Here is a 12,668-nt window from a genome sequence, read left to right as displayed (position 1 = left end):
ACTGTTGCAGTCAATACATTTGGGTTATCTGCTTGCAGGCAGCCCTCAGTCGGCCTGATTATCAAAGTCTTGGGTCCTGCGTTGGTTGCTCTCATATCTTCCATGACATCAGGTAGTCAGGGGTATAAAGCATGCAGCCGACACCATTACATCAGTTATTCTTGCTCCAGATGTCAGGTGCCCCTAAAATGGGAAGCAATTATATACAAGGTTACACTTCCAACAAGAAGCAAATACACCAGAAAGCTTTAAGTATAGTAAACAAGAAGAGAGGTAAAGTCAATAGAAGTCAGGGGGCTGGAGGGAGGGTAACCAGGACTGCAACAGTGAATACACTCGAACATCTACATTTTAAGTGTACACAACTGTACTATGTTCTTCGCATTTCACTGTTGCAGTCATTACATTTGGGTAGATTCCCAAAGCTATGTAAGGGAGGAGGCAATTAGAGAGCATTAGGACCAGATATTAGGCCATGCAAGACTGCAGTGGCAAAACAAGCTCTGGATTTAGAAAAAAATTGGCAAGTGGTAATGCTTGATGAAAGTATGTACAGAACTCCAGGTAGCAGCTTCTAGGATGTCCCTGGTAGGGACACCTCTGAGAAAGGCTGTAGAAGTAGATGTAGGTTTTCCATAGTGCTTATAGAAGAAATGAATGCAATGGCCTATCCATTTAGAAATGGTTTGCTTTGAAATGGCCTTCCCCTCTGCCTCTGCAGCAAATGCAACCAGAAGCTGTTCAGATTTCCTGAGAGGTTTAGTCCTGTCCAGGTAAAATCTAAGTTGTCTGTGCACATCCAAGGAGTGCAGTACTCATTCCCCTTTGTTCTGAGGATTAGAAAACAGGTTGGCAAATGAATGGAGTGATTAAGGGCCACACTAGATACCACCTTGGGCATAAAGGAAGGGGTTGGTCCTGAGGGACACCCTATCTGCATGAAAGATGATAAAAGGCTCCACTTCCATGAAGGCCTATAATTCAGATACCCTTCTAGCTGAAGTGAAGGCTAGGAGGAAGGCTGTTTTCCAAGAAAGGAATTTCAGCTCCGCAGTTGCAGCTGGCTCAAAGGGAGGTAGACTGAGCTTTTCCAATACAAAGTTAAGGGTCCAGGCCGGAGTAGGGGCTCTCCTGGATGGTCTTAAGTTTTTGGCCCCTCCGAGGAATTGCTTCAGCAGTGGATGAGAGAAGAGGGGTGGCTCCGTAGAATAATGTGCTGAAATGGCTGAGGCATGGATTTTAATGGAAGAGAAGGAAAGACCCTTGTGAAGCATCTCAGTTAAGTATTGAAGAATATGTGGTAAACTGGACACTCTTGTGCCCATCCCCCGAGTTTGGCTCCAGGAACAGAATCTTTTCCACTTTTCAGCATAGGATTTTCTAGTACTAGGTCTTCTAGCCTCCAGAATGACATCCATCACTTGCTTACTGAGGGATGGTAATGGAAAGCTCAGGTAATTATCCAGGCTGCAAGGTTCAGGGTTTGAAGCTGGGTGTGCAGAATCTGGCCCTCCTGCTGGGACAGCAGGGAAGGGGGTCTGAGGCAGGTGCCATGGTTCCAGCATAGACACACTGTGCAAGAGGGGTACCAGTGTTGGCATGGCCAGTCTGGTGCAATGAGAATTGTCTTTGGTTTGTCCTGTTTGATCTTTAGTAGAACTTTGGAGAGGAGAGGCAGAGGAGGAAAGGCATAAACTGATATGATTTTCTAGGTGAAGGACAGGGCATTCACTTTCCAAGCTTGTCTGTGGGGAGTCCTTGTGACACACTAGTCATTGGTGACTCCATAGTCAGACACACTGGCGTAATGCCAGAAGTCTCAACACTCAAGATGCACACGAGGCCCTCCCTTCTCAGAGGAGAACATGATGTCTGTGCTGTGACAGAAACCTGGTTTCAAGGCCTGAGAGCACCCCAGCACTATCAGGTTTTACCTCATCAATACCAAGAGGAGGGGGGGGTATCCATCATCAAGGAAGGACCCACACCTCAAGACGACTGCTAAATTAGCATGTTACAGGCCACCGCGAAACTCAGGAACCTCTCATGGCCCCTTCTGAAAACACTGAAGGAACACTGGAGGGATAAATGTATCTCACACCTCAGGTTCAGGTGACTTCAACTACCCTAATATAGACTACTACTAAAGCCCAAAAACACTAGCCAAAAAAAGTTCCTGGAATTCATAAGCTCAAATGCCATGGAACAACTAGTCACATCCCCAAGAGAGAGAGAACAAACTTGATCTCATCATCACGATATCATTGAAAACTCATCAACTTAAATGTAAATCCATACATTACAAGATGTTCAAGAGGAATCTTGACAGCCTAGTATGAACCTATGAACCTATGAACCTATTTGTCCAACTGGTAGTTCTGAGGGGAGGCAAACAGGTCTATCGCTGGGCTCCCCCATTTGTTTCTCAAAATGTTGAGTATCTTAGGTTCTAGTTTCCACTCGTGTGGGTCCATGAGATTTCTGCTTAGGTAGTCTGCCAGTGTATTCAGCTTGCCTGGCAGGAACTGAGCTTGCAGGTACACTTGGTAGCTCAAGGCTGTGTTCCACAGAGCCATGGCTAGTCTGCAGAGAGAGTATGAGTGGGTTCCCCCCTGCTTATTTATGTACCACATGACAGTGGTGTTGTCCCCTTCCTTACCAATAATTGTCCTGGAAGAATGTGGTCCTTGAAAGCTGTCAGAGCATTCTGTACAGCTAACATTTATTTTTGATTGATATGCAGGTGCATTTGACTCAGGTTCCATTTGCCCTGAATGCACTGCCCTGCCAAGTGAGCCTCCCATGCACTGTCTGATGTGTCTGTTAGGGTTTGGACAGCAGAGGGTAAAGTGAATGGCAGTGCCTTGTTGTGGTGGCAGGCCTATGCCCACTAAAGGAACTCTGTTCTTATACAAGGAATGATAGGAATCATTGATTCTAGGTCCTGAGAATGTTTATTCCATAGGCTTTTTAGATACCATTGTAGTTTCCTCATATGCAGTTTTGCATATGGAATTAGTAGAATGCAAGAGACCATGAACTCCAGGACTTGCAGTATTTTCTTGAAGATAGCTGGGTTTTTGTGGCCAGTAGTTTGAAGAAGGCTGTCAAATAAACTTGTTTCTCTGGCGTGAGGTAGGCCATCTGGGAAGTTGTATTCAAGCTTGCTCCCAGGAATACAATTTGTTAGCAGGGTGAATTTCAAAAACCTTGTGCACTTCTTGTGCCAATAGCTACGCCAACCTTGTCATGGCTGAATGGGAGATTAGGCACATGTTTCAGCTGAATTATTATAACAGATTCATCCCATTTTATAGGCGTTTTGTGGACGACTTGTTCTTTTTATGGTTAGGGACTAGTGAGGAACTGACCGCATTTACTAGGGAGTTGAATAATACCACGAGGTTTTTGAAATTCACTGCTGAGAGCTCCAAAGATAGGTTACCATTCCTCGACATTTATGTCGAGAAGATAGGGAATGGTATGATCAATATGGGGCTTTATAGGAAGTCTTGTCATAGGAATACTATATTACACCGACACAGCATGCACCCTGGATACATATATAGGAATATAGTTAGGGGTCAAGTTATGCGTATATCTAGGTATAGTTCATTGGACACGCACTTTAGAGATGGAGTTAGTGACCTCACACAGAGATTGAGAACACGTGGTTATACTGAACATGATTTGAGTGATCCAATGGCAGATCTTGAAGAGCTGAGATTAACGACAGCAGCCCCATATATGTTTCATCTATAGTTAATGATGCTATCAGCTCTGATGAAGTGAATACAGTTAATACCAATATAGGTGATGTTATATATCCCATTTTTTATACTCAAGACATTGGAGTTATAAAGGATGTGATTAACACACATTGGCATATTTTGTCTGTAGATCCTGGGATTAGAAGTCTTGTGGGTGACAAGCCACGATTTGTCTATAAGAACAAAATGAACCTTAAAAGGCTGTTATGCTATCCAAGGACTTCTCATGTAGATTCAGAGATTGTACATTCCACGTCCCCTTGTCAGCGTTGTAATCTTTGTTCTTTCATTGATTCTAGTTCCATGTTTGTACATCCTTGTGGACTGGGCAGCTTTAGATTAAGAGCTAGTGGTAATTGCATGTCAACAGACGTCGTTTATTTGGCTTCCTGCATAGCCTGTCCAGCGTTTTACGTTGGGAAGACTAACAGATGTCCGAGGGACAGAATGCGTGAGCATATGTATCACATCAGAAAAGGGACAACTCATAATGCATTAGCAAAACATGTTAAAGACAATAGTGATATACATTCTTTTAATTTTAGCATAATTGAGAGAATAGATAAAGATATCAGAGGAGGGGATATTGATAACAAGACGGAGTCAAGGGAAGCAAACTGGATTATGAGATTTAGGGCAGATAGACCACCGGGACTTAATGGGAAGGTTCCCATTAAACCTTTTCTTAAAATGAGAAGATTAAAGCTATGAGGTTTTAATAAAGGTTATTTATGGTTTTAATTCTCATATTTTAGATGTTGTTAAATGCATAAGGATTCATACAAGCTAGTTTGAGTTATATTATATGAATTTTAAATGTTATTGTATTATTTTAGATGTTTGATGCAATGTATATGAACAATTTGCAGTTAAGACTGGTGCTACACTGTCACAATGACTTTTTAGACTTGAGGTTTTATTTGGGAACATGTTCCTTTAAGGATATATTTTTTCCCACTATATTTGATATTTAAACTGGAGAGTGATTGTTTGTAATAGGTCTGATGAAGCTATTGGCGAAAGCGCTCACAGTTGTGCACTGAATTAAAAACTTTTTACACCATTTTTGGATCTACCTTTATTGGTTTGGACTTGAAGCACCTTCATTTGTGACTTACAGCGTTTTACTTTTATGCAGGAGATCGTGTTTTTTATATGCCCTTCATTGCTTTGCTTCTGTGGTGTGTATTGTGTGTTTTAATACTGTTATTTGGCTTCACACCCAGAGCATTAACTCTTCGTGGATTCTCGTTATTTGAATAAGTTATTTTATAAGTTTTATCCTTATAAGACACTGGGTTTTCCTGTGATCAAACTACCTGGATGTTTTTACTGGTGCTCTGTAGTGCATGAGGCGACACTCCAGGTTCTTTATTTAGTTACTGAAAGAATGATGTCTCTGTTCTTATATCTGGCAAACTTAATCACAACTGGATGAAAAAAGCAGGTACATATACTCAAGCACAACTGGAGATCTAGAAAATTACTAGAATTAGGTCTGCTTGAATAAATCTTGCAAAACGTTCTAGGGCTGAGAACGTGCACTGCTGCTTGGGAATACCTAAAATGTGCAGGTTCTTCATTCTTGTACAAATTTCATAACCAAAAAGTTTGTTCTCAAATATAAGCTGTAACTGTACCTTTTTAACAGCCTCAAGATGATTCTGCACACCTGAAAGTTAATGTTGGCTAATTCTGTTCTGAACAATAAAAGTGAGTGTCATCGTATGGTCTGTCACTTTTGTAGATCCTTAATTTTTTATTTTTGCCAGTCAGCTTTCTAAAATATGCTTGCAAGCACTTTGCTTGCCAAACACATATTGACATTTTAGAAGACAGCATACTGTGAAATGGCAGGCTGTGACGGCATTTAAAATGGATTAAAAAGCTGGAGACACAACAGCTGTGTGTATACAGCTGATATTGCACTGTGTGACCTTCAGAGGAGGACAATACCCTTGCTTGCAGTTTGGCCAAAATATCAGTTGCACCATTCTTTAGTTCAGAAAGTATGCTCACAAAAAATACAAGCGCATCTTACCCTACTGCTTTTCTTGTGAATGAACCAATGTTTTTGTTGTAGTCCGATCTCCAAAATACAAGTGTCACGTACTCTTCATATCTAAAGACGGTCTTCATTAAGAAATTCAGAATGTTTTAGAAGCCAGGAAACAGTTTTTTTTAATCTGGAAATGTTTTCATTTGTGAGCAAATTTTTGTAAAGGTGGCACTTCTCGCATATCCTGGATAAAGCAAAGTAGTCTCAACTATAACCAAAACTTCACAAATTACTTGGCGTTTAAATAGTGCACTACTAACAAAGACAAGATGACCCAGAAGTCAAACGCTTATATAAGACCCTTAGGAAGAGTAGACTAAGTGACTAAGTTTAGTAAAAATTATCATTTCTTTGCTATAGAACTCAAATCTCTATGCTTCCCGTGCAACATCCTGTCTACACACCCCCCCCCCCTCTGCCAGTGAACCTACTCCATGTCACTGACATGACAAGTCAACACAAAGAAGGCAGACACCTTAATCAATTTCCGCTTTTTTACTCTCACCTTCTTTTTTCTCCTCTCCTAACTTTTTTGTGTCTCACCTTCTCTTTTCTTTCAAATTAAATTATGTTCTCCGACCACAGAGTTTGCTAAAAGTCATGGAAATGCAGAGCTTAGTTGCTAAATTAGATGCCAGTCAAAATGGGCACGTCAATGAATTGTGGCTTGCTCCAAGGTAATACATGCAGCAGTCAAGGATATTTTCAGAAGGTATATAGTGACCTTTCATACATTTACTCCGGTTAAATGACAAATTCAAGGACAGCAATGATGTGTACATTGAAAATGGCATCAATGATCAAACAGTTCAAACATATGAAAAGCTCTGAGAACCAACAAAACCCTTTACCAGTATGCTTCTAAAATATCTATGGTAAAGAAATGAACTGCATGTGGAAAAGCACCTTTTAAAAGTAAATGCCGACGCACTGGAAGCTGATCACCAAGGTGTGAATCACAGATACTTCTATCACAAAAACCTGCAATAAAAGCCGTACTGATAGCAATACTAAGTATACAGGCCCTTCATAATCCACACACACTGCAACACCCTAGGCATTTCCTGGACAACTTAGTAGGTTAATGAAGAATAACAGAACCATGTACCACATGGTTAAGATTTAGCTGGTAGCGTTCCAAATAAAAGGGTACAAACTGTACTTCAATTGCATGATTTCTTCCAGACCTCAACTACAGTAGAGAAATACAACATTCTGAAGCCAACAAAGTTAAAAACTTAATTGCTGAATTCTTTAAGGGCTAATAAGGTCAGTTTACTGATAATATTCAGAACTTAACTCATTACATTTTAAAAATCACACAGAAAATAGCACTGAAGTGAAACAAGCTTTTTGCCTTCAAGGGAGACCAACTGTACAAGCAAAGGGCAGACATAATACATGTGAAACAATTTAATAAATAATAAAAGCAATACCATTTGAATGTTTTAATTATTTAATTGTGCCACATATTTAATGACTGAATTCTGCTTGTAGAATCTGCACTCTAGAAGGTGAAGTGTTGAGGTGCCAGAGACTATTTAATATTTCAGTGTGATTTTCTGCAATAAATATTTTGCTTAAGTAGCATTTTAATAAACATTTGGTGATAAGTTCTCAGATGATATTACTCACCTGTCTGAAGAAAATGTTTCTTTGCCTTATTTACAGGATCATCTACATCCTCTGGTGTAAAAAACAACTTCACTGCTTTTACCTGAATACATTAAGAAAATGTATTTATTTGTGGTTAGTGAAACAATGACTGCTAGAAGAAAAATAAATTAACTTGCCCACAAAAACCATTACATAAATTCAATTTCTGTAACTGCTAAGCAGCAGACTCCTGCAACCAATGTTCTGAATTTCAGGCATGACAAACGAGATGTCATAGATATACATTTTTTACTTTCGTCTTGCTGAAAGGATACTCAACTTCCTCATTTCAACAAACCTTTAATTACAAGTGAGAGCAGACCCCTTTTGCTGAACTGCACCCATTACAGTTTTTGTCAAATATGAAGTTAATAATCCATAGTAATGGGTGGGAGTGGGGAACCAACACCTATTATTACATACTATTTAGTCCAAACTGTGCAGAGAATGTAGCAATGATGAAGCTAAGAAAAGTGTCTGCAGGCTTGCAACTGTAATTGTCTGCTGAAATGGCAGTGCCGATAAATGCCATTTTGGCAAATGTTTTATAATCCAAGTACAGCACTAAACTAATACATACATATAACAACGATAATTAAAACAGTAGTTCTGTACTTAACATAATGCTGGATCCTTTCATCCTTGTTTGCCCAATACAAATTGTGGGTCCTCAAGCCGCTTGTAGGATTTGAGATGGCAAAACTATCGGTCCAACCTTGAGTGCTTTTAATCTTTTCCTACCCATAATGCACTTACAGGATAAGCTGCTTCCAATTGAGTTTGCTACCCAATAACAGACGCACACACATTATAACCTCATGAAAAGGATGAAGGGTATTTCAGGGAGGGATGTCGTACTTCATGGATGAGTTTGAAAGGATTCAGTATTACGGCAAGCATATCAATATCATATCCCATAAATCCTGCTCTGACTTGTAGGTCAGAATCCTCAGTTACTTAATACATGATCTGCATCATGATAGGAGACCTTTAAGGACAGTGACTCCAGAGGAAGCCTTGGATTTTAAAAGGTCTATCCTGTTTATAACATTTAACAAAGGAATGTTAAGGCAGACCATGTAGAAGCAGCACAAATGTCTTCCAATGAAGAATTCCTGAAGAAGGCAGCAGATGTAGCCACTGACATCAGAGTGAGCTTTGGGTATACATGGCAATAAAATGCTGTAAGAACATGCAAATGTTATATAATCCAATATCCATCTAAACAAAGTAATTTTGGAAATGCTGGAGCCAAAATAAATTGCAGCAAAGGAAATAAACAGCTGTGGGTCTTTTCTACTGGCCTTGAGTCTATGTAGGTAAAATCATAACTGTCTGTGCACATCTAAAAAAAGAAACAAGTATTCACACCTTTTAGACTGACTGGGAAAAAAAGAGACTGGAAGATGAATGGGCTGCTTCAAATTAGATTCTGATGCCACCTTGAGAAGAAAGATATGATACTCTGTCCTTGTGAAACACCAAATAAGGCAGAGAGGAGAACATGCCATGCAACTCAAATATTCACCTGGCCATGGTCATAGTAACAAGGAATAATGCCTTCCAAGAAAGAAATGTCAAGGAAGTGGAAGACTCTGACTCAAAGCAAGATTTCTTCAACACCTTTAATACAAAATTCAGGTCCGGAGGAAGGACTGGTTTTCTGACTGGAAGGCAATGCAAGAATGTTCCTTTGTGGAAGGTCTTGCAATGCCTAGGACAGGCCAATGAGAGAGAGTCAAAAACCTTGGGGAAAGTTGGAGATTGGGGGTAATTAGACCATGTTAGTTGAATAGCTAGACTCTGAAGAAAACATTTGCAAAAGCAAAAGAAGCACTTCAGGAACAGATGAATTGGAGAGGTCTATTCTCTGAGCAGTTGCCCTAGCTGAAAAATGTTTACATTCACTTCTGTATACTTTATGGGTAGATTTCTTCTGTGAACTGGAGAGAATCTGCTACACCTCCTGAGACAATGAAGAGTCTCCGTCCACAATCAGAAATGGAGAAACCATGCAGTTAAACTGAGGGTGGGAAGACCTGGTTTAAGCAACCCAGTGGGTGAGAAAGGAGATCTTCTCTGGGATCCAACCGCGGGAGGGGGGTGGTCCCTGATGTAAGGCATCAGCGGAGAAAAACAGATTTGCCTGGGCCAGCAATAAGGATCACTGTGGCCTCATGGGAACAGGTGGGAATGCATAAAGAAGTTTGGTTGGCCACTGTCCAACAAGAAAGCCTCTCGGAGACTGCCCCTTTGGGAGTATTAAGGTGAATTAGTTACTGCACTTGGTGTTGAATGGAAGGCAAAGAGATCACAGCAAGGACAGGTCCAGGGGCTGAAAATTTATGCATTACGTCTGGATTGAGAGACCATTTGAGAGACAACAGAACAGATCTGCTGAGCCTGTCAATGGGAAAGTTGACTCTCCCGGGAATGTACACTGCGGTCAAAGAAGTGATGTAAAGTGATCACCCACTGCCACACTCTCACAGCTTCCTGATACAGGGGTAGGACCTGGCAACTCCTTGCTTGTTGATGTACCAAACTACCATCATGTTGTCTGTCTTAACAGAAATCATCCCTTTAGGTAAGAATTTTTGAAGTTTCTGCAACACTAGCAAGACTTGTCTACTACACACTGATGTGAAGATTGGCTTCTTTTCCTGTCCACATATTCTGGAGCATCCTCTCCTGATACAGAGCCCCAACACCCCAGCAAGGAGGTATCTGTATCAACCATTGCCAATGGCAGGGGGAACAGAAAAGGTTTCCACTGTAGGATCAATGGGGAGGCCAACCACCAATGGAGTTTCCTTCTGCAAAGACCGGTAATCAAATTCAGAGCTGCTAGTGAATTCAGTTGCGGCCACTGCAGTATCCTCATATGGAACAGAGCTAAATGGACCATTAGAAGAGCACAAGTCCCGAGACCTAGAAGTCCTAGGACTAAAACTACTGGAGGAGACGTAAACTGAGCAGATTCTACAGCCTTAGAGACTGAACTCTCTCCTGTTTGGTATCTACTTCTCTGAAGTACAGGCTAACACAGAAGGTCTTTGCTAATGAAGTTCGCAGATGACTGCAAACTAGGAGCCATAGTCAAAACTCCTAATGATGTGGACATCCTACAAAAGGGCCTCACTAAGACAGATGCCTGGTGTCAAAGCTATGGCCTCAAGCTCAATGCCAAAAAGTGCAGTGTCATCTCTTTTGGTAAAAACTCTGTACCCATGAACTACTGTGTACCCATGAACTACCACATAGGCGGTAGTCTACTTAACACCTAAAGTGTGATAACAGATCTTGGGACACAGGTGGACAGTAGTCTCTCCTTTGATAATCACATTGCCACAGTAGTCAGGAAATCCTTCTACGTGACACACCTCATCACAAAAGGTTTCTCATCCAGGAAAAAACAGGTCATTATTCCCCTCTACTCGTCACTCATTAGACCCATTATAGAGTACAACACCCCTTTTGGTATGTACCTCACAAGACATCTACAACAACTGGAAAGGCCACAGAAATACCTCACAAAGAGGATTACTGGCTTCAAACAGATGCCCTACGCAGACTGTCTCAAAAAAACTCCAGCTTTACTACGTCGCATATCACCTACTCAGAGGCGATCTCTGCCTAACATACAAAGCTATGTCCAACCCAGAGCTGTTGGACATGCTCCACTTAAAGAAATCTCAATCCCTCCGAGCTACATGCTCTAGGGACCTAAACCTTGTCACCACAATAAACAGAACATGCTGGAGGGAAAGATTCCTGTCCCAGAGACTTCCCATACTCTGGAACAAACTACCTGTCTATATCAAACAAAGCTCCTCATTAGCACTCTTCAAGAAAAATCTTGATGATTGGATGGGAGATAGGAAATTCACCCCAGGGATCACTTCTGTAGCTCTGCTCGACAGGGGCACAGGAAAATAATTTTCTTGGGTGGCGAAAGCCAGGGTACCATTTGGCTAGGCTTATATAGGCCCTAGGGCCAACAGCCTAGTACCTACCTATGAAAAAAATAAAAGAAACTTAGAGCATTATCAAAACAAGTGGAATAAATGTAAAAAATAATGCCTAACAAACTGTTTGTATAAGAGACAGAGCACTTAGCTTGCTGAAGATCATCATTATGTCTGAATGCTGAGGCAGCAACTGAGGTCTTAGGCAGGTTCACCTGTAGATGCGTACTATGGGTAGGAAAAGATTAAGGGAGCTCAAGGCTGGAGCACTATTCTTCCTTGCTCGAATCCACCAATTGGCTTGAGAACCACAAGTTGGATTGGACAGACGAGATGAACAGGATTGTTCATTAAATGTAAATGAAAAGGTTTAGACAAAAATCAGCTATATACTTCCCTGCATGCAGCAGAGCTGCACATACATGTCCTTCTTCAGGACAGCAGGTTATATTCCAGACAAATGACAGGCATGAATGGGAGGGTACCTCAGCAGTTAAGGGTTCTGCTTCACAGCACTAGTGTTTCAGTCCTGGTCTCCTGTTTATATGTTCTCCATTGGTCCCCATGGTTTCTCTCTCCTACCCCAAAACGTACCTTGGATGATTTTCCTGCTGTAAATATTACATATGTTGCATTTAATTTGCCCTTTTAGCCTAGGTAATTCTTGACAAGGGTAAAAAATGTGCCAGTTCATTTATCCAGGTAAAAAAGTAAGTATACAGAATTACAAAACTGACAGTCATACTTTTCAATTTCTTTGCTCAAGAATTCTGGACAAAGCAAAAAATAATGGGGGTAGAGGGTGGGGAGAAAAGTCCAAAAGAAGGGACATTTTTTTAAATATTACTACAATTCACTTCCAAAGTTATTACAACACATGCTTGATCAATGTGCACTTCCTGAACAATAAGATGTACAAGACTTAACATCTGGTATTACTGAGTGACAGTAACCCTCACTGATTACCTGAGAAGCAACAATCTTACAGGGGACAGGGCAACAACAAGAGGCAAAATCAGGGAATTCTGCAAAATTCTACACTGAGAAATATGCCAACAGTTCTATCAAGGAACTCTTAGTCCAAAAGCTTAAAAAGGAGGCTAAAATGATTTTGTTTGTGTAAAATGAAAATCATACATTCACAGCTGTATGCTTTCTTAAGAATACTTTATGGGAAATAGAAGACTGTGAAGTTAAGTCTGAATACAGCTGTAA

The 12,668-nt window shown here is 40.8% G+C and overlaps 1 protein-coding gene across 1 annotated transcript in view; it reads right to left on the bottom strand.

The window, feature by feature from the left end:
• The window catches only part of PUS7L (pseudouridine synthase 7 like), a 364,500-nt gene that overhangs the window by 103,119 nt on the left and 248,713 nt on the right, over positions 1-12,668 (bottom strand). Inside the window, exon 6 of the mRNA XM_044087411.1 lies at positions 7,465-7,546. Within this exon, the coding sequence (XP_043943346.1) occupies positions 7,465-7,546 (82 nt within the window). The remainder of the gene's footprint in view (positions 1-7,464; positions 7,547-12,668) is intronic.

The sequence above is a fragment of the Protopterus annectens genome, chromosome 11.part0, assembly GCF_019279795.1.
Source record: "Protopterus annectens isolate FY-2018-M chromosome 11.part0, PAN1.0, whole genome shotgun sequence".
In the NCBI taxonomy this organism is placed as follows: Eukaryota; Metazoa; Chordata; order Ceratodontiformes; family Protopteridae; genus Protopterus; species Protopterus annectens.
This window is presented reverse-complemented; position numbering and strand designations above follow the sequence as displayed.